At 38.8% G+C, this 23,689-nt stretch overlaps 1 protein-coding gene across 1 annotated transcript; it reads left to right on the top strand.

The window, feature by feature from the left end:
- Positions 1 to 1,914: 1,914 nt before the first annotated feature.
- On the top strand, positions 1,915 to 22,654 carry LOC117303865 (growth hormone-inducible transmembrane protein-like). Its single transcript, XM_033788258.1, has 8 exons — positions 1,915 to 2,030; positions 3,486 to 3,764; positions 5,636 to 5,747; positions 7,394 to 7,535; positions 17,308 to 17,509; positions 18,308 to 18,406; positions 21,599 to 21,770; positions 22,538 to 22,654. The coding sequence occupies exons 2-8, from the start codon at positions 3,518 to 3,520 to the stop codon at positions 22,623 to 22,625; spliced, it is 1,062 nt and encodes a 353-aa protein (XP_033644149.1). The 5' UTR covers positions 1,915 to 2,030; positions 3,486 to 3,517; the 3' UTR covers positions 22,626 to 22,654.
- Positions 22,655 to 23,689: the final 1,035 nt, after the last annotated feature.

The raw sequence follows: 23,689 nt of genomic DNA on the forward strand, positions 1-23,689 counted from the left end.
CATCTGAGTCCAAATGTTCACAGGTTTGTTATTCAAACTTTTATGCACATGTTGGAAACAGCAAGTGAGCACACTGGTCTCTGACCATTACCAAAGGTGTCCGGTGCCTTCAAGGGCCTAAAGTGGCTTCGAAATGAAGTGGGCTAATTGAAGACACTTGATTCTCGTTAATGACTACTGATTATAAGGCAACGTACCGCACTGGGCGCCCACGTGGTATCTTCGTGCAATTCGCACTTGACATCCACCTCTCATCAGTAAAATATACCGGGTTGCAAACATCAAGTCAAGTGGTCCTTTTAAAGTTTCCTTAAAACAACAAACATGTTTGTGGCGGTTTTTTTGTATGTATTTGGCTAGTTCATCTCTTGGCCAGTGTGAGGTCATTGGCCTTTGCGTCTATATACACGACTGTGATGCAACTAATAATAATAATAATAATAATAATAATAATAATAATAATAATAATAATAATAATAATAATAATAATAATAATAATAATAATAATAATAATAATAATAATAATAATAATAATAATAATAATAATAATAATAATAATAATAATAATAATAATAATAATAATAATAATAATAATAATAATAATAATAATAATAATAATAATAATAATAATAATAATAATAATAATAATAATAATATAATAATAATAATAATAATAATAATAATAATAATAATAATAATAATAATAATAATAATAATAATAATAATAATAATAATAATAATATAATAATAATAATAATAATAATAATAATAATAATAATAATAATAATAATAATAATAATAATAATAATAATAATAATAATAATAATAATAATAATAATAATAATAATAATAATAATAATAAGACTTGTAATGCGGACAATCCACCCTGCTGGGTGTTCAGGCATCTTGTGAGCCAACCAATTTAATGGTAATTACTCAAACATTTATTAGCTTAACCTTACTTGGTAACGAGTAACGGGGAGAGGTTGTTGGTATAAAACATTGTGCGAAACGGCTCACTCTGAAGTAACGTAGTTTTCGAGAAAGAAGTAATTTTCCACAAATTTGATTTCGAGACCTCAGATTATTTGAACAGTGAGGTCTCGAAATCAAGCATCTGAAGAGCGCATAACTTCGTGTGATAATGGGTTTTTTCTTTCATTATTATCTCGCAACTTCGACGACCAATTGAGCTCAAATTTTCACAGGTTTGTTATTGTATGTCTTTGGCAATTACCAATAAGAGTCCACTGCCTTTAAGATGATAACGTGTAAATGGATGCTCTTCTTTGAGATTTCCTGGTACGGTACCTGTACATTGCTAGGTGTCGACTATCAGTCAGACAATAGTGATTTCACTATTTATATCAACTCAAGATAACGCCAAGTCTACTCAAGACAAATACAAGACAAATTGACTCAAACCGTTGTAAAAGGGCTTTTAAATGTGTTAATTTTGTTGCCAGATTGTACAACGTCTAAAAACTGACTGGAAAGTTTTAACTAATAGGCAGTGTGCCGGAAAGTGTCTATAAGCCTCGATCCTTGTTTAAATTACAGTTTCAGTAAATTTACAGTTTCAGTAAATATTTAATTGCTGAAACAATTCCTCGAGTTTACTCCTTTTGAGTTCTGCACGTAGTAGTCTCCAAGTCCAATCTCCAACATGCTCATCTCCTGCACTGCCTCCCCCCCCCCCCCCCCCCCAACGTGCCTTCTCTCTATTTTTATTAGTCTGAGCCCCTACCGTAATACAACTTCATTGCTTATCGAAATCAACGGTTCGTTGATGTAAACAGCAACAGATGCAAGACAGCACAAGTCCTCGTACCCAAACGGAATTATTACTCAACCCCGATCCAACCAGTGTGTACAATGATGGTAAACTCTTGGGAACGGTTACGTAGCGTTTAATATCATCGACGCAGAACAGAAAGTAGACGAGATTGAGTGATGTAATTCGTCGTTAATCTTGCTCCTTTTTATTACATTTGTTACAAGTAGGGAATAATACTAAACTTGAACACGAGGTAAGTAAAGACGTTCTTACAGTCGTTTATTAAATAAAGAAATCTGGATAGACAATTACACTTGTTGAACTGAGTTGAGTTTGCCTGCAGGTACTACAGTACTACCTATTTCATGTATTTATGTACATACATGGAGCTCTCTACGGCTAGGCTACGGTCTATCAACAGAGTCTACTACTACTAGTCTACTACGCTGCTATGGATGAGTATGAGTATGATACAATTAGATAATAAAATATCATTACATTTTGCACTTATTCAAGTTTCTACACTTCAACCAACAATGTAATGACAATATAATGTCTCTATATGCCTGACAGACGACGATGTTTCTGCACAGTGTACAATAAAGTAACAAAATGAGAAAGATGTTTATTTGGAAAGATTTCTGTATCCATCATGATCCTGCCAACACTTTTTTCACTAGTTTTTACTAATTTTTAATAAAAGTTTAATTAAGTTACTTAGGATTACGGAATATTACTCTTTACTAAGGAAAAGTTTCCATATGGCGCCACCACTTTTTCATTTGATATGAAATAATATAGTTTCTAATTTACCTCAATGAGATATCCCTTCTTGTAAACATGAGTGAAAAGGTGGTGGCGCCATTCGGAAAGTTTCCAGTTATCCTTATCTAGTTCTTGTTGTGTTAAAGTTAAACAAGTTAAATAATAAAAATCTAAAATTAAAGTCAAAAGATTATAATTTATTACTTAATGAATGAAAAAAATGTGGTGGCAGGATACTGAATAATGATACAAAATAATAACTAGTTCTTAATGATCTTCTCAATCCAAAGGAAGTCCGTAAAGTTCCCACAAACGTGTCAATTCAAAGAGGATAATTAATGTATTTATTGTGTTTATTAAACACGACTCAAAACTCAACCAATGTGGCAAAGATAATATGTATACAGCCAACCACCAACATGACATGGCCTTCTTCTAGAAACTCGTATGACCATAAGGCTCCCCTGTGAGCCTTATTATAGGGGGTCTATTATTTTGGGACTCCTTAACTCTGAACGTTTTCAAAATCGTCGTTGATAGGTGAACATGTTCTGATTGATTGCCATTAATAACTTCAGGACACAACCAAATCTTTCCCCACACACTCGATATACATTCATTGCCTTTTTGTTGAGTTAAATTTATTAACACCTTTAAAAATTGAAAAATTTTGCTCGGTAGACCTACTCACTGTTGTTTTTCTGTTGCATCGCATGTCTTTGGACTTCTCAATATGCAACGCTTGTATGTTTGGTCACCGGGCGCAATACGCGCGGGTACTACCCTAGTTGATAGACAAACCACCAAGCTATGGCCGAGATGGACTAAACCATTATGTGAAAGCGATGCGGCAGTGCGTGTGCGCTGTCCGTTAATGATGCCCGCTGTTCATGCAACTCTTATCCTGAATGCAAGTTTGACATCTTTTCTCATTTTCCATCAGAATTAACTGAGTGTAGACATCCTTGAGTCATCATGTTTGCTTTAGCCTGTAGAGGCGTCATCACCCTCCCTGCGAGGGCCTCAGTCTCCCTTCCGGCTACTAGAGCCTCCATCTCCCTTCCTGCTCGCCACGCTAGAGGGACAACATCATGTGTGAGAACCAAGATCAATGTCTTGGTGGCAGTACAGCGTTACGCCTCACAGAGTAGGATTGGGTTGAAGAGGGCTGCTAAGACAAGGACCTTAAAGGAGATGGCAGGGGCACCGGCTGATGGGTCAGGTATGTGTTCTCCACAGACTTTTTTTTTATTTTTAGGAGGGCGGCATGACGTAATCAAAATGGCGCCCGTCAATATGACGTAATCAAAATGGCGCCCATTTTGATATGACGTCATCGGACGTGAAAGTAACAAATGATTGAGAAAACATTTTCTTAAAACAATGTATTAACCCCTGGGCCCGACGACACTACCTACCTATTGATGGGCATCTATTTCAATTGGAACAACCTTATTTTAAAAAGCTAAATCAAAACTACAATTTGATATACATTTTGCTCTGTGCGCCGCGCTATACCTCAAAGGAATGATCAGCGTGCCGCACGTTGGAATTTAGAAAGCGGGTGGCCGGACCATGATTTGGACGGTCTTCGTGTGCAATTTTCAAAACGGAAAAAAAAAATCAAAACCCACATTTTTGGACAATCTTATCCCCAAATTATGGCCCTAAATAATACTTTTTCCATCCAAAACCATTTCCATGAATTAGTGATTAGCGGTTCCGTCGGTAAGAACTTCGTTTGTAATAAAATAATCGTGATTCAACGATCGGTAAACGCACCGAACAATTTATTTATCAATGAACTTTGCCCCGCATCGTGCACGCCCTCAATGGGCGAAAGATGACATGTTTGAATATTCTTCGAGGCTGTACATTGTACCATTCTGTACATGCGTGCGGCACTGTGAGGCAATTCGTTCTCGGTTTGTGAACGTGCGTTTTGTGTTGGAGTCTATCAACAAGCAATCACAGCGTGCGGACTGTAATCATGCACTATGCATGCAGTGGGTATTCCCATTGTCAACGGTGTGCGTGGTGTGTTTGTGTGTGCATGGTTGGTCTTGTTCTATGGTGATGCATGGCACTCGGCATCATATAAATACGAACCATGTGGCCATGTGTACATCGTGTTTTAACGTTTGTTTACGATCGCATTTCTGATGCTATAATTTTGAAGTCGGCTCTGGCTTGTCAGGTACTCGTTTGATCTTATTAAATGCAGTCTAAAAATAGTCTCTTGGTCCTTTTTTTGGGCAGGGCGGGTAATGATTTTAGCAGGGCGGCCAATTCTTTGGCAGGGCGGCCTAAATTTTAGGAGGGCGGCCCGCCCTCCCAAGTTACGTGTGTGGAGAACACTGAAATTCATTGTATATGCAACTTAAAATTTTTGCTTTGATTAGCTGGGCCCAATTTCATCTTTAAGCAAAAGTAGCCAGCCACATAAAAAATAAGGTTACAAGCTACCATTTATTGATATCTGTACCTTTTTTGACTGGTATCCTGATCATTTCTGCTTAGCAGAACTCAAGCTCTTTTGTTTCTGTTCAGCAGGCAGAGTGTGGGTCCCGGTGGTGACACTAAGCTTACGTGACACTTGTGTCCCTGAGCAAGACACTTAACTATAATTGCTTTACTCTCCACCCATGGGTAAATTGGTACCTGTGAGAACAGAAATAGTTCTTGTGATTGATTTAGCTTAGTTGATTGGGCATATTTGTTGCACGGGCTGTATACTCCCAGGGAGCTGAGGTAATTTGAGGAATGAATTAAATGGCCCAGTGACCACTACAGTTTGACATTTGAGCTGTTTGGGGGGGGGGGAACAAGAATGTGTAACTCATTTGCCTCATGGGTAACAATTCAATACTCAACAGAACTGAAAGATACTTGTATTTTCATTTCAAATTAAAAATTCAGTGGCTGTTGTTATTCAAAAACACAAGACCTCCGAACTTGTATTGTATGGTTTTAATTCTACTAACCCGACGCTTCTAACAGTCTGCTGTTCAGTGTGAATTATCCAGCCCCTGCATGTTATTGAAAAACATGGTCTTGTCTAAACACCTGTTGTCCGCCCCCTCTTGTTAACAGCCATCAGCATTGGAAGGGGTGCAGTTGCGGGGGCAGCGGCAATCGGCGTTGGAGCTCTCTGCTACTATGGCCTGGGGATGTCTAAAGATGTTGGCACACTAGAAAGAGCGGCGTAAGTAATTTGATTTGATTTAGTATTGATTTCAAGGACTTCGGGTTAAAGGGGCACTGTCGTCATGATCAATGCAAGTCTGTGATGAGATTCAATACGCACACATGGGTATCGTGGCTGAGCCGATGAGAGCACTGACCTCAAGCTATGGTGTTCTGCTCAGCAAAATCTAATTCTGAGGTCGCAAAATCAAATTCGTGGAAAATTACTTCTTTCTCAAAAACTACGTTACTTCAGAGGGAGCCGTTTCTCACATTGTTTTATATATTGAACCTCTCCCCATTACTCGTTACCAAGTAAGGTTTTATGCTGTTTCCAGTGCCTTTAACTAATATTGTGGTCACGCAAGGGGCATCTACATGTAGAGTCTAGTGATGGGAATAACTATAAACACTTTGATGAATTTTTGGGTGGTTTCGCACAATAATTTTTTACAGCCTGCAGTGTAATCTCCAATTGAATATTGGGAATACTGTTGATAATTCACTTACCCTAGTTGGTGGTTTATAAACCGTGGTTTATACGTTGATTTTGGCCTTTTTTGAACACCTGCAGTTTACATGTATGTGCTGAGCGGCTTACATCCCGACATGTTAATATTGAAGAAAAAAACAGCAAACATGTTTTTTAAAAGAAAGATCGTTTGTAAAATATTCTTAAAACAAATACAAAACAGCCACAGGCGTGCCAAACTCACTCAGAAAATTCTTTAAAAAGAAATTATTTTATGCTATAAGGACGACTTCACCAACCTTGTCCGCCATTATTAACAAATTTATAAACTGAAAATTACGGTAATGCTTGTTTTTGTGTTAATTGATCCTTTTTTGTCGCATGGTTGAGCGCCTACTTGTTGGGTGGATACGTATGTTGCTTTACTAGGATTGCTTTATTGTTATTCTTATCAATTCAAAAACACTTGGTGTGGCCCCGACATATGCATCAACCTTGTGAAACCTTTTGGATCAATCGGTCATCCAAGTTGCACGAGAATAATGAAAGATGTAAACATTCTCACATAGATTTGTGTCTTTTCAGATGCTTGTGAAAGCCGTTCTCAGATTCAAATTTTGTAGTAGAAAATTACCTACTCTAAAATTACATTACTTAAAAAGGCTGTCTTTTCTCACAATGTTTTTATACATATTTGTACATGTCGTTATACCACTGAGAGTACAGATGTATGTTTTTTGGTCATTAATTTTTGGAGTAATCACAAAAGGTGTACTCTCCCTAGGCCCTGGACACCTCTGGTAATTGACCGATCCAGTAGGCTCCGCCCACGATGCACATGTGAGCAAGAACTGTGGGGCTCTCCAATGCCTTTCTGCACAACTCTGCCGCGCGCACCAAGATACGCGCACGCATGTCAGACCTTAGTGTCGGACCTTTGTTGCGTTGTGATTGGTCAATGCGCAATGGGGCGGAGCTTAATTGATCGATCTATTTTCAAAGACCTGTCAAAGACCAGTCTTTTACCAAGTGTATCCCAACATATGTAAAGAACAAAAAATCTGTGAACTTTTTATCTCCATTGGTCTTCACAGTTGCAAGAGTACGTGTGCAAATGTATTATGAAAGAAGAAGAGGTCAAAGTTCAGTAAATTTGTGGTAATTTTCACCTTGTTTATAATACTGTTTTGTAGGATGTGGCCATCTTATGTTCGTGAGAGAATTCAAGCAACGTATGCATACTTCGGTGTCGGTATTGCATCAACAGCCGCCTCGGCCATAGCGATCTCCAGAAACCCCGCCTTGATGACACGCCTTATGCCTAAATCATGGGTGGTAAGTCTAGGGATGGGGTCTCTTATTAAGGGAGGGCAGTCTTAAGGGAGGGTATACCCTTGGTAATGACTCAAAAAAATACCAAGTGATAGATTGTCGGTTTGCGATCTGATTTAAAATGTTACATCAATGATCGCAACAGGGGTTGCATGGTATCGCAACCCTGAGCCCAATTGTATAGAGCTGCTTACACACAAAAAGTAGCTTTAGCACAACAAAGATATGCTCACCAGAACAGGGTTACCAGCCAAAAATCATGTCACATACAATTTTTGACTGGTTACCTGCTAATTTCTACTAAGCAGAAAATTTGTTAGCAATATCTTCTTGAAGGAAAAAAGTAGTTAATGGCCTGACATTTCAAACCCTAGTAGAGTCTTTCTCGAAGGCTAAAATACTTGCACTAGTCCCGTGAGATTTCAAACTTGGCCAGGTTAAGGTACAGGAACGCAACGCCAAGTGATGGTAACAAGCCCATTACCGTTACTCAAGTATTAAGTGCATGTATTCCATAGAGATTAGCCAACGCATCATTAACTGCTTTGACAAGGGTCATTACCCAGTACCCGGTCGTCCGTACTCTGGTCATTCCAGGGTGTTTTACCAAGATTTCAAGGTCCCCATTGGTCCCTTATTAAGCTATTCGTTCATATTTCTGTGCGCATATGTTGCATATATGTAACTCTTTTGGTATTGTACAAAATTACAACAACATTAAAGATAAGATATGAAAAGGTTTGTAGTAACACCATGTAATGACTATCTCCATATGAGTTTGGGTGGTTCTGAAAAGAACCGTTGGTTTCAACTCGACGTTACGATCAGTATACTCTGATCATGTAACTCATAGAGCGCGAAATGCGTAGTTTTCTACAGTACATGTACAATGTATGCCTGCTTTAGGTTTATCAAGTGGTCAAATAGCTTCTCAAACTATCACACAGCATTCTCCCCTACTTTGTATTTATGGAGCACCAAAGTCTGCCTAAAAATAGTATGCAAGTCACCAGACACACAAGGCCTGAAGGCCGTTTCAAGGTGTGAACTTCGATCAACTATTTTTTTCGATCAGTATCAAACGTTGCTGTATGTTTCTAACAAAAAGCTGTTATTTGCCATTAACTTTAAGACTGGTAACCAAACGCAAACCTTCCCTTTAATAACACAAACGGGAAGAAGCTACAATGTAACATGTGTGTTTAGCTGACACCTTGCGAGGCTTGACTAGTTTCGTGTATCTAACGGTAAGTCATTACGAAATGTGTGGAGAATACATTGCAATTACAAATATGCGTTTTGAAGTACAGTTCTCTCATGCATTTGATTTTTTTCATCAAAATTCTTTGCAAGGAAACGTCTGACGTCAGTCAAGTTTGAACTATTATGATATCATATGTTTTTCCCACTTACTACCAATCTTTAAAAAATTTTTTTTTTTATGGAGATAGAAGCTGCTGCCTTTGTCCTTAATATTGTTAATTGATGAGTTCAGTTGACCCTTGCTGGCGACGTAATTAAGTGTTGAAATTAACAACTGATGCAGGACTTGATGATCGATGAACAATCCAGAAGTCCTTGGTTTTGTAATCACAAACTGCGTTTATTGTCATCATTATCATGGATGGGGAGGGGGGGAGAGGCGTTACAAACCCATCTAGAGTCGTTCCCCATACATGTACCGTAATCTTCAGGAATATGAAGCATCCTGTACCAGTCCAATCTGTAATGTCTGTTGGCATTTTGGGGATATTTCCGAACATTTTCCAGTTTCAAAAGTACCATTCTAGTTTCTTTTTCAACTACGAGTTTTGTATTATGAGGCCAAATCCAACTAAGCATCTTTGAATATCAAACTGTTTTTACCCTCCTTACACCGGTAAAGCACTGTCCACTAAGCACATAAAGTCCTTTCCCGAGTTCTGTGAAAAAGAATTCCACGGCCAAATCACTCAGATGTGATTGGAACCCACCACCTTTGCATTGCTCCAGTGGCTGTCTTATTTGTGTAGCCCCCATGGCTAGAGGGAGTTTGAACCCTAGCATACATGTATGGTGCTGTGGCTACAGCACTAAAGTTCCCATGCATTGAAACATTGAAGTTGCACACCACACAGCCTTTGCATCATGGAGCTGGCACTGCTGCGCTTGATACACTGGATCGTAGGCCAGTGACAAAAGCATTGGACCTAAACCAGTAAACTAAAACCAAACAAAGTCTTGTGTGTCTTTTGTTTTTCAAATGACGAATGCAAGATATCCGCAATTTGTAGTTTAAAGACACTGGACACTATGATTGGTAATCGTCGAAGACCAGTCTTCTCACTTGGTGTATCTCAACATATGCATAAAAAAACAAACCTGTGAAAATTTGAGCTCAATTGGTCGTCGAAGTTGCGAGATATTAATGAAAGAAAAAAACACCCTTGTCACACGAAGTTTGTGTGCTTTCAGATGCTTGATTTCGAGACCTCAAATTCTAAATCTGAGGTCATGAAATCAAATTCGTGGAAAATTACTTCACTCTCGGAAACTGTTAATTCAGAGGGAGCCGTTTCTCATTAATGTTTTATACTATCAACAGCTCCCCATTACTCGTTACCAAGTAAGGTTTCCCCTCTTTCGTTTTCCATGCTTCTGTGCCTGAGTGTGGCCAATGTATTTTTGTTTTTGCTTACAATCATTACGGAATGCTATTAAAATGACCTTGCATCTCTTTCCATAAGATGAATTTATTGCAGCTGCTCTGTTTTTACCGTCGTCGTCGTTGGAAAATTTGTAATACTCTCACTGTCCATCGACCCCGCAATTATAATTTATTTTCTTGCTCTGCAATCCTGTGTCAGGATTGTGAAAGGGAAGGTACACGTTTGGTAATAACTCAAAACAAATATTAACTTAAAAACTGACTTGGTAATGAGCATTGGAGAGCTGTTGATAGTATAATGTGAGAAACGGCTCCCTCTGAAGTAGCCCAGATTTTGAAATAGAGGTAGTTTCTCACAAAAATAATAAAAGACTTTTAGCTAGAAAGACTTCTATCTGAAAGCACACAAAAAGGGTGTTTTTTCTTTCATCATTTTCTACCAACTCCGATGACCAATTGAGCTAAAATTTTCACAGGTTTGTTATTTTATGCATATGTTGAGATACACCAACTGTGAAGACTAGTCTTTGCCAGTTACCAAGAGTGTACCTTCCCTTTAAAGGCACTGGGAAAGATAGTTAAGACTAGTCTTATCTCAAGTTAGGACGAGTTACTCGTCCTAACTTAGGACTACATGTAGCCATACATTTTTAACATCTCCTATGGCAAAGTTTAGGCCTAATAGGACTATTTCTACATGTAACTCTTAGTGAAATTGACCCCTGGACACATTTGGTAATTGTCAAAGGCCAGTATTCCTACTTGGTATAACGAACATGACAAACCTGTGAAAAGTTTGGCTCAATTTTGTCATCGAACTTGCTAGAGAACAAAAAAGGAAAAAACGCCCCTCTGTGTTGCATTACTTTGTCTGGTAACTGGTTTCACATGAACAATAAAAGGCTCAGCTGAGGTCTGTTATTGTTTGATTGAGAAATTACCTCTTTCTCAAAAACGATGTTACTTCAGAGGGAGCCGTTTCTTACAATGTTTTTTTACTACTGTATCAACAGCTCTCCATGGCTCATTACCAAGTTAGTTTTTATGCTAACAATTAATTTCAGTAATTGCCACTAGTGTCCAGTGCCTTGAATGCAGTCTCGTCATAAAGAGCAGTGTTGTAGAAGGTACATTGTACATTCTGAAGTCCTAGATCTCATTTCCGCTTTGTGTTTCTTGGTTTTGCTGTCCTCGTATTTAACAACATCCTCCTGTCATAAGAGGACATAAACTTTAGCCAGTCCAAGGGACCTCATAGTTATATGACAAGAATGGAGTGTACACATGTACAGTAAAGCTGGTTCGATAATTGCTAAAAACATACATGTATGCTACCGGTTTATTATATAGGTTGGCAAAACATTCTTGATAGGTTGATTTAATTCCGATTGTGATTGTGATAGACCCACTAGGACAGGGTGATCATGGGAACATCTGCTTGTAACGTAAACTGTGGGGGGTGGGGGAAATGGGGGGAAAAAAATGCACCTTGAAAACTGGTTTATATGAAGCTGAGATCTCATTAGAAGAGACAAGGAAGGAGAAATAATTATGCTAATTTTACTTGATACTGTAACGTAAACTGTGGGGGGTGGGAGAAAAAAAATGCATTTTGAAAACTGGTTTATATGAAGCTGAGATCTCATTAGAAGAGACAAGGAAGGAGAAATAATTATGCTAATTTTACTTGATACTGTAACGTAAACTGTGGGGGGTGGGAGAAAAAAAATGCATCTTGAAAACTGGTTTATATGAAGCTGAGATCTCATTAGAAGAGACAAGGAAGGAGAAATAATTATGCTGATTTTACTTGATACTGTAACGTAAACTGTGGGGGGTGGGAGAAAAAAAATGCATCTTGAAAACTGGTTTATATGAAGCTGAGATCTCATTAGAAGGAACAAGGAGACAAGGAAGGAGAAATAATTATGCTAATTTTACTTGATACTGTATGTTTGTACTTGTATTTTTAAAGACACTGGACACCTTTGGTGATTGTCAAAGGCCAGTATTTTCACTTGATGTATCTCAACTTTTGAGCTCAATTGTTTGTCGAAGTTGCGAGAGAACATTTAAAGAAAAAACACCCTTGTCACACGAATGGGTGTGCTTTCAGATGCTTGATTTTGAGACATGTCTCAAAATCTAATTCTGAGGTCTCGAAATCAAATTCTTAGAAAATTACTTCTTTATCGAAAACTACATCACTTCAGACGTAGTCGTTTTTCACAATGTTTTATACTATCAATATAAACCACAAGGGAAACTGACTGGGTAAATAGGGACACCGCCAATATAGGGCTAGATAGCTCAGTTGGTAGAGCGCCGGCACGTTAATCCGGAGGTCGTTGGTTCGAATCCCACTCTAGTCAATTCTTTGTTCAACCCCAAAAATCATTTACAAATTTACCCAGTCAGTTTCCCTTGTGGTTTATATTGATATCTGAAACAAAAAGTCGCATCCCCTTAAGGTGATCCCCCTAGCTGCCGCTTCCCAGGTTGTATCGTAATTTGGGTGTGATCCCTGGCTACACGGCAGTTAACGGTTGTATGGCTTCTGACTGGCACCCCCGAACAAAGATATTGACAAAAATAGGGACACCGCCAATATAGGGCTAGATAGCTCAGTTGGTAGAGCGCCGGCACGTTAATCCGGAGGTCGTTGGTTCGAATCCCACTCTAGTCAATTCTTTGTTCAACCCCAAAAATCAATGTTTTATACTATTATACTATCAACCTCTCCCCATTACTTGTGGCATGGGTTCCCTGGGGTTCCCTGGGGTTCCCTGGGGTTCCCTGGGGTTCCCTGGGGTTCCCTGGGGTTCCCTGGGGTTCCAGCTGCACGTTTCAAGAATACACCAGGGTTTTACCACTTACCCCTTCTCAGGAGCAGGGCTGGCTACATGTATTCTCAGGTGGCTACATGTATCCTCATGTGAATGCCCATTCGCCGTGGTAGACCGAGAGGGAGGGGGGAAGACCGGGGTACAGGGCTCATAGTGTGAAAAGGCCAGCCGTTATTCCCGGTGGCAGGTCCGATGAAAAGAGCATTACTACTAAATTACATGTAGACAAACTGTACTAGTTGGGCTTATTATTGTGTGTGGTCCTCAGGTGTTAGGCCTATAATATCTGGCCATCAGACCGCTGTCAGTGAAGAAATAATGATCGTATCATTACCGGTCCTTTGTTTCTCCCAGCAATGAAAATGACATGTTTTCTAATTAATTCTAAGCCGGTAGTATTCATGTTCATGAAAACAAGGCTACACACAACAAATAGTATATTTTTAAACTTTTGATGACATTTATTTTGTTTTAATGTCTTTAATAGATTTTAATCATTAAATTTCTTCCCTTGAAAAAAAATAAAATATCCAGGGTTGGCTGTATTTTCAGGGTAGGTCAGGTTACATGTACGTCAGCATAACCTCTTTTTGGTTGTGCCTTAGAGGAGTGTTGTGACCATGGGAAGAAAAAGACTTCCTCATAACAGCTTATTTTTATAGTCGGTACAAGGTGCTTGCAATTATAGTGTGGTTTGCCTTCACTGGTCTCCAGGGATTATTTTCATCAAGAAATTTGAGCATAGCAAAAATTCTAAAGACTGGACATGTCCTTTTGAAACTGAATACCAACATTGAGTTAGCAAATGATGATTTTGGTGTAGCAACTGAACATATTGTGAAGCATTGCTCTGAAATGCTAAGAGAAATCATTCACTGGTCTCCCTTGTGGTTTCCCGGCTCCAATGCTAATTAGGGAGACACAGTATTGCAAAATTGATGCAAATGACCTCTCTTTTTTAAATAGGGAGAGTTTTTCTCAAAGGCTAAAACACAAAATGAAAATGAATGCCTCATTTACAAACAATTAACTTCTTTACCTCAGATTCTTTGTAAAATCCTTTCAAATCATATATGTCCCAGCCATTGGAAGGATGAAGCAATGGTAGCTTTGTGTATTGCTCGAGGACACAAGTGTCAAGACTGGGACTCGAACCCACTCTCTGCTGATCAGCAACACAAGGGCTTGAGTGCAGTGCACTTGACCGCTCGGCCGCAATCCTTCCAACTGACAGATATTTGCTCATGTTTGACATGCCATTAGCATCCGACTGAACCGTTGGACAGAAAAAGTTGACGCAAGAACAAACATGGGTATATGTTTTCCCTTCTATAGAACAATCTCAGACAATCTTGATAACGGCTCCCTACAAGGACAACCCTTATCCAGTTCTCACTGTCTTGTTGATTATCATCTTCAAGATGGGACCCTGAGTACCCCCCTTGAGCAAGATGCTTCATCTTGATTTAAATCCACAAAGAAAGAAGATAACTTGAATGGCCTCAAGAAACTAAGCTTTTTCAAAAGGGCAATATTCATCAATCAAGGAGACAATCCTAAAATATCAGTTTTTGTTTGATTACCGTGTCAGTTTACACATAGAGCTCAGCTGTGGTTCTCTGCTATCATCTGAAATAACTTTTGGAGTGTTTGAGGACAGTTTGTTTTGAACAATCTGTTGAGGGGTACACCATGTACACTGTTGAACAGCACTGTTTGATCATGGCTTTGTCTGCAAACTTAAAGGCAGTGGACACTATTGGTAATTTGTCAAAGACTAGCCTTCACAGTTGGTGTATCTCAACATAGGCATAACATAGTATAACATTTTGTGGAGAAACGACTCTCTCTGAAGTAACAATGTTTCTGAAAAAGAATTTTTTTTTTCTTTTTTTTTTCGCTCAAACAAACTAAAGATTTCAGGCCTGAAACCTTTGATTATGCATCTGGTGTGCAACAAAGTTGTGTTTTTTTCTCTCATTATTCTCTGGCAACTGCGATGACCAATCGAGTCAACTGTGATGACCACTTGAGTCAAAATTTTCACAGATTTGTTATCTTTTGCATACCTGTTATTTTATGCATACATGTTGGAAGACACCAAGTGAGAACACTGGTATTTGACCAGTGCTATTTAAAACAAATGATCAGTCAAATCTTGAAATTGAATCTCAAATATCTTTTCTTGGATTTCAGCATATTATGGTTCTAAGCTTTGCCTTTAAGTCCTTCAGTGACTTAACCATTGCAATCATTTTGAGATAGCTCGTCATTTCACCGGTCCATTAATTTTACTGGTCATTCAATTTGCACCGGTCTATTAACTTTTCCCTGGGTCAATAATTTAAAGGTTTCACTTCAACGTGGTCATTTGTGAGCTCAGATTTTGGAAAGATTAAGGCTGTTTTTTGACATTTCTGAGGAAGGGTGAAGTTTTTTTACTCCCATAAATGGCCGACCGTGTTAGTTCGCACAGTAAAATAAAAACCATGAAATTTCGAAGCAAACTTGTGTGGAATGATTATTGGGGTTGAACAAAGAATTGACTCAGAGTTGGACTCGAACCAACGACCTTCAGATTAACGTGCCAAAGCTATACCAACTGAGCTATCTAGCCCTATGTTGGCGGTCTCCCTATTTTGTCAATATCTTTGTTTGGGGGTGCCAGTCAGAAGCCATACTGCTAACTGTCGTGTAGCCAGGGATCACACCCAAATTGAGATACAACCTGGGAAGTGGCAGCCAGGGGATTACCTTAAGGGGATGCGACTTTTTGTTTCAGATATCAATATAAACCACAAGGGAAACTGACAGGTGTATTTTGGATCAGCTCTGACAATTTGTCAGCTGGGATGTCCTGAACTCCTGCCCCAAGCTGTTCTTCAAATAATGAAGCCTGGATAATTCACCTTGACCTAGACAGTGATTAAGAGTGGTCCCGCTGGTCAAATGGTCACTTAAAATACCTATGTAAGGACCAGTCAAAATTCACCCCAAGTGGTCCGGCTGGCTAGTTCTAAGTTGAACAGCAGTCCTGTTTCATTTGAGATAATAAACTATTGCCGGACTAGTGAACTTAAAGGGATGCTGCAGTGAATTCAAATAAAACTGTTAATTTTGCTGTCATTTATTTCTGATATATGTATTGAACATCAATAAAATGTGTTTTGTTTATTCCCGAAATATCTGACTTGCGTAATTAGCGAATAAGTCATGCCCCACCCCCCCCCCTTTTGTGGATTGTTACTGCCCCCCTACCATCGACGTCACGTCGGAAATTGAAACATATCGTCGGCAAAAAAAGTCTGGTCCCTAACTACACGTTAGGGCCTGGTACCTAGGCCACACAGTGCACACATCTCTATATGCACACAGCCAGGGGGCTCGGGTTACCGACATGACGTCACATTTATGCAAATGAAGGCTCCCTTTTAGGGGCGGAGTGGGTTCCCCTAATCTCTTGAAAACCATTTTTAAAATACTTGCGTATTTAATAAAAAATATTTTTAAAAAAATATTTCAGGTTTAAAAAGTCATGTTTAATTGTTTAAATGAATAATAAAAACACTGCAGCCACCCTTTAAAGCCATTGGACACTTTCGGTAAACAGTATTTTCCAAGGCCCACACTTCATCTCAACTTGTATATAAAATAACAAACCTGTGAAAATTTAGGCTCAATTGGTCTCTGGGTTCAGGCGAAAATAATGGGAAAACCAACCCTTGTGTACGCACGGTTTCGCCGTGTCATGACATGTGTTCAAAGTAAATTCGTAATTCTTGCTATCGAGAATTGATTTTTTTTTAAAATGTTTTCTCAAAAAGTAAAGCATTTCTTACCGTTAAGCAGCCAACTGCTTAATGGTAACTGCTTAATGGTAAGCAAATTTTATGTAGGTATTGTATGGGTAATGTAAGGTTAAGCAGCTCTGCCTCAGCTTGTATTGTCCAAAGAAAATGCAGACACTTCAGAACAAAGTTTTGTGTACTTGACCTTATTCCCCTGTTTTGCATACAAAGTTTCATCTTTCAAGGTTTTCAAAGATTTATTGTTTCCACAGTAACAAATGTAATACAGGCAATAATTTAAAGATGTTCCAAAGACGACAGTTTAGCCAGGCAGATATACATGTAAATACACTTTTATGATATTGCAGGGGAGCTCACTAAGAAGCAAAGCATGAGCCCAAAACGGGTACGCTTGTTGAGCCCAAACACCCATCTCTGAATCATGTTTAAAGTGTAATTTTTCTAATCGGTACATTTTTTTATTTCTTCCTCAGGGAGCACTTGGTATGATGGGCGTCGTCATGTGTTCGGGCTTCATCTGCATGTCGGTTCCCTACACCGAAGGCATCATGGGAGGCAAACAGCTCGCGTGGTTGGCACACAGTGGACTCTTGGGGGCGGTGTTGGCACCCATGACCCTTCTTGGAGGTCAGCTTCTTATCAGGGCGGCATGGTACACAGCTGGAGTTGTTGGAGGTAATCACTGGGTCAAAGGTCACTGAGAGGTTACATCTATAATGCTTTATACACAACAGCAATTTAACTAGGGTTAATTGCTTAATTTTAGCATGGTTGGAAAAAGTTGCAATGTTTGACAAGATTTTGCGAGAGAACTTGGACAGTAGAAAAAACTGTTGTCCTTTCACAATTTTGTAAAATTTTACACCCATGCTACAGTCTAAAACCAGTAAGTAACTGAACACCTAACTGTTAGACTCTGATTAAAGCAACACGTTGCCTTGGATCGGTCGAGTTGGTCTTTGAAAAGCGTTTGTATTCATTTGTTAAAAAATGCATATGATTAGAATATTTTTAAAAGTAGAATATAATGATCCACACAAGCATCACTCGAAATTGCGTGGTTTTTCCTTTTACCTCGTCGACAAACATTTATTGGAGTCAGATTTTTGACTCCCATAAATGGCCGACCGTGTTAGTTCGCAAAGTAAAAGGAACACCACGCAATTTCGAGGCAAATGTGTGTGGATCATTGTATACTACTTTTAAAACATCTTTCTAACCGTATGCATTTTATAACAAACAGCAACAAGCACTTTTCAAAGACCAACTCGACCGATCCAAGGCAACGTGTTCCATTAAGGTGTTGGCATGATCAGTTCACTCTGGTAATCCTCGGTCCAACAGAATCAAACAAACACGCACTTCGTCTTTGAAGGGTTGTGAATAGGAAAACAAAGTTGAACAAAATTGAAATTCCATGATTTTGGATAAGAAAATAACTTTTTTCTTTTTCCCCTCTGATTTGTTTATAAGGATTGTCTTGCGTTGCTACCTGTGCACCAAGTGAGAAGTTTCTTTACATCGGTGGCCCCTTAGCGATGGGTCTAGGAGTAGTTATTGCTGCATCCATCGGTAAGTCACTACAATTTGACGATAACTGTTTTGTTTTGAATGAGAGTTTGATACTTTAAATTTCTGTGATTGTTTTTAATCATTGGCTAATAAACCATTCTATGCTATCCTTAGAAAAAAAATTAATAGGCAAGGTTTCGTGTCGTGGCTAAGGGGTCAAGCACTGGTCGTGAGCTCTGGTGTTTCTGATCTTTCTGAGTGTGGGTTTTAGTCTCAGTCTTGACATGGTATGTTGCGGTTAAGCGCACCAGACTCAAGCTCTGGTGTTTCTGATAAACAGAGTGTAAGTTTGAGCGCTGGTCTTGACACTTGTGTCCTCAAGCAAGACTCAAAGTCTTAAACCACTTTTGCTTTGTCCGTGTTGTTAACAATAGCAACAATTTATTTAGTGCCTAATCCATCGAAATACAATGCTCTAATGGTGCTATCAGAGTAACATTTACAAAAGATCTCTATAAAAGATCCCTTAAGTATAAAAATCAGTTATAAATCAGCAAAAAGAAAATACAGACGAAAAATAACAAGCAATTATAGAAATATTAGGCCTAGATGCAATTATTTTTAAATGCAAGTTACAAGGACCCTAGTAACACTTATTGCTTAAAAAAAGGGTTTACCTGGTGTTTTTGGTAGTGGCTGCTGAGTGCGTTATGGCAGTACCTTTTAAACTCTTATTTAAAGGAACACGTTGCCTTGGATCGGTCGAGTTGGTCTATAAAAAGCGTTTGTAACCGTTTTTTTATGAAATGCATATGGCTGGAAAGATGTTTTAAAAGTAGAATACAATGATCCACACTAATTTGCCTCGAGATTGCGTGGTTTTCCATTTACTGTGCGAACTAACACGGTCGGTCATTTGTGGGAGTCAAAAATTTGACTTCCATAAATGGCCGACCTTGTTAGTCAACGAGGTAAAAGGAAAACCGTGCAATTTCGAGGCATGTTTGTGTGGATAATTGTATTCTACTTTTACAACATCTTTCTACCCATATGCATTTTATAACAAACGGTTACAAACGCTTTTCAAAGACCAACTCGACCGATCCAAGGCAACGTGTTCCTTTAAGGTGCTTCATAAATGGGTCTCTGATGTAACTCTTAAAAATGTAAAAACTTCTTAAAAAGTGTCTCTCTTTGTTCAAGTTTCTTGAGCAGCTTATTATTGGATACACTGCGCTATATGAGACTCCATTATCAATATCCTTGTATGGTCTCTCTGTCGTCCGGCAGTTTAATTTAAATTTTTAATTTAGTCATTAGTGCAGTGTTTTTAATCGAGGTTGTTTAGCTTCAAGGATTATTAGAAGGACCCATTAATAGCTGTTCCGATCCAGTCGGAACAGCTATTGTTTTCGTCGAGATTTTTATTATTTTTATTATTATTATTATTGTTATTCTTTGTTTCCGCCTAAAACCCCATAGCGATTGTACAGCGTTTTTGTTTAGGCCCCGTCTCCTAAAGTATAAGGATAAAAGAGTTAAATCATATATCAAATTGAAGCTTAGAACATAAGCTTTACTGTAACAAAAAAGTGTTAAAATTCTTAATTAATTAACCACGTGGTCTTCATTTGAATTTTTAATTTGTAAACTTGATGCAGTCACTTTCATGTTATTGTGAAATATTCTCTTTGGTAATACAACACAGTATGTACCTCTATGAGTTGTTGACTTCTTGAGAGGAGTATATACTATTTTGTTTCCTACCCGCGTTCTGGACACATTACTCTGTACACGCACAAAGTACGGACATTTAGGATTTTCGTTAGAACGTGCGTTAAATCTGTCCTTGTTTTTCTAACCGCGTTGTGGGCCAATTACTCTGTGCATGGGTTTTCGTTAAAACGAACGTGCGTCATTAGATAGGGGTTTTTGACAACATCGACGTCGTCGTCACAAACCCCTAAAGGCATCTAATACTACATTTCAACCCTACTTAATAGTTATAGGCGTTTTAAGCAGTTCATATTTAGTGACAATGGTCGCAAAATCATGAAACAAGAATTATTTCGCCGGATCATAATCCCCTCTGTTGATGCACACATGTAAAAACCCACCATTTTTGCATCGTGCCCTTCTAGCCTAGTGGTCATCAGTCGCGACTACACATCTGACAATTGCGAGTTCGAATCTCCGTCCGAATTTTTTTTTTTTTTTTTTTTATCCCCCAAAACTAAACGTATATTTCTGTTGGTAATATTTAAGTTTGATTCTTATCTTTATATCGATAGTGTTGCCTTTTCTTTTTCTCAATTGTAAGCCCAACATAACCTGTGTGCATGCATGACATGATATGATGTTTAAAAACACAGTAAGCGAAAAATGGTGATCATAAGCGCAGAGTATGGTGGTTAAGAGTTCTGTGAAATCAACTTGTACTAGATCAAACATCAAACCACCGACCAATTTTTTTTTTAATTCGTAATTAATTAACTACGTGACCCATATTTGCATATTTAATTGGGAAATCTTTGTAGCACCATATCTCAAGAAGTACACGGCCGTTTAACAGACTGTTTGTGGTTGTACATGTAGATATAGACTCCTTGGGGATTGGAGTAACTGATTCTAATAAGAGACTGCCCATGGTAACGAGGCTGTATCTACAGAAGCCTGAACATCTGACGTCACACTTCCAGTCTCGTGAATAATGCCCGAGAGTGGCCTCATTGGATACAATGATATTGAATAAACACGCACCCATTATGCCCAAACAGTACACTGCTCTCATTTCCGCAATAGAATGTGACTGCGTATCTCTATGTGAAATGAATGAGGTCAAAGGTTAAACCACACACCAGTTTTTGATGCCGGTCTCTGGCGTTATTCACGAGCCTCGAAGTGTGACGTCAGATGTTCAGGCTATATATACAGAAGAATAACGCCAGAGAGTAGAGACCAGCATCAAAAACCGGCGTGTGTTTTGACTTTTGACCCCATACATTTCACATAGAGATACGCAGTCAAATTCTGTTGCAGACGTGACAGGATGGAAAGCTCATGTCACTGTGCACGTTTGATTGTATCCAATGGAATCACTGGAGCTGAGAAGCTGGGACCTGTTCCTTGCGGATAAAGACAGGGGCCCAGTCTACAGCTGTTTGTAGAAGCCTCTGTAGTTATTCATGTCAAAAGAGGGCGCTACATAGAAATCTTCTCTGACCGGGCTCCTATATTTTCCTGTGTTTGTAGGAGGTATGTTCTTTGCCCCTTCAACGGCTCTGGGATCAGGCCTTTATGCCATCAGTATGTACGGTGGTCTTATTCTGTTCAGCGGGTTCTTGTTATACGACACGCAGTTGATTATGAAACGAGCGGAGACATACCCCATCATGGCCCAGCAACCTTACGACCCGATCAACTCGTAAGTATACTCTTCAGAAAATAATCGGTGTTAAACTTTGCAACTGCTGCTCAAATAAACTATCAGCTGAGCTTAGTATTTTCAGTGTAAACAAAATGTGTGCAGTCTTAATACTATCTCAGATTCAAATATCTAAGTGAGAAATTACCTCTTTCTCAAAAACTATGCTACTTCAGAGGGAGTCATTTCTCACATTGTTTTATACTATCAACAGCTCTCTGTTGCTCATTACCAAGTATGTTTTTATGCTATTAAATATTTGGAGTATCTACCAAACACGCCTATGCCTTTAATGGTTCTTAACCTCAGATTGGTGTACCCCTTGTAATTCTACATCTCCTCCTGTAAAACAAACACATTTAAAATAATTTGTTCCTATAATGCAGAGGTGTAGAAACCAGTATTTTTTGATCAAAATGGATTAGTTTCCTGGTCAGCCAAACACCCCTCCCCTTCCACCTCCCATATACCCCCATCCTCGCCCTCTTATGTCCCCAGCATTCACTTAACATATTCTGGTTGTGAAGCCGAGAACTTATAGAAAAAGAAGGAAGTTTCAAATTTAGATTTGGGAGTAAAAAAACCTCAGGGAAACCCCCCTCTCGGTCAGGTAGGGACTGAAATCCCAATGGGCGTAGTGCCCCTCGGCATGATTCGAAACGGGGTTTTAGAGGTGGAAGGCGAGGAAAGACACCTCTACGCCAACCCAACTAACCCTTTTGATGCTTCGTAGTTTCCCCTTCTTACTCTCTTTTCCTTTCTCCCAGGGCGATGGGCATCTACATGGATACAGTCAACATCTTCATCAGAATCGCCATGATCTTGTCGAATTCCTCTGGAGGTCGCAGGAAATGAACATCGAGCTAAGAAGAAATTTTCATCCATGATTGTAAGACATTCCCCCTTACCTTAAGAAAAAGCTGCCTCTTTCTCTGACTTTAAAGGGAAGGTATACGATTGTTTTTTTGAACCGTACGATAGTTTTAGTCCTATAGTATGCAATAAACTTGTATGTGAAAATTTCATTTCAAAAGATGGTTTTGTTAGGAGATATGGCCAAAAATTCAGAGCGTTTATGTCCCTGCAGGAATACTGTATACACAATCTGAGAGTTGTTGCTGCCAGTAACGCTTCTCAGATTCAAATGTCGGGGGGGGGGGAAATGATATTTTTTTCCATAACCACATCTAAAAGTGGAATGACTCTCAAAAAGCTATATTTTATAAATAGCTGTTGTACTTTTAACCAAGTAAGTGTTTATTTCTATAATTTTCAGAACGATTGCTAAGTGTATACCTTCCCTTTAAGGTTGGGTCAGTGATTGTTTTATTGTCAACGTAATGCTGACATAGAGGCAAACTTATGAAGAAAGTTACAGTAAAGGTCACCTGTGGAAATCTCAGCTGAATACAGTGTCTACTCAGTGAGAAAACAGCAAAAGGTGCTTTCATCAAGGATGTTGAATCCATCCAAGTTTAGCGAGATGACTGCAGGTTCCAACTGCATCTCTGGCAGCGGCATATGCTAGCTGACACCATAGAAGTTTGAATTTACAGTAAACCCAATTCACGCATGGTTCTTTTCTCAGAAAATTTTATTTAAAACCTTATTACTTCGAAGGTTATCCTTTCTCAAAATATATTTATACGTAACGGCTGCAGTGATACGTTACCAAGTAAATGTTTGTGGTCATTAATTGTTTGTGTTTACCAATCTATGATCTTAAAGCCATGGACACTTTCGGTAAACAGTTTTGTCCAAAGGCCCACACTTCCTGTATCACAACTTGTATATAAAATAACAAACCTGTGAAAATTTAGGCTCAATCGGTCATCGGAGGTGGGAGAAAATAACGGGAAAACCCAACGTTTACCAACCCACATAAGCTATTTTTGCGTTAACTGACTCAAATTTAACGA

The sequence above is a fragment of the Asterias rubens genome, chromosome 20, assembly GCF_902459465.1.
Source record: "Asterias rubens chromosome 20, eAstRub1.3, whole genome shotgun sequence".
Lineage (NCBI taxonomy): Eukaryota > Metazoa > Echinodermata > Asteroidea > Forcipulatida > Asteriidae > Asterias > Asterias rubens.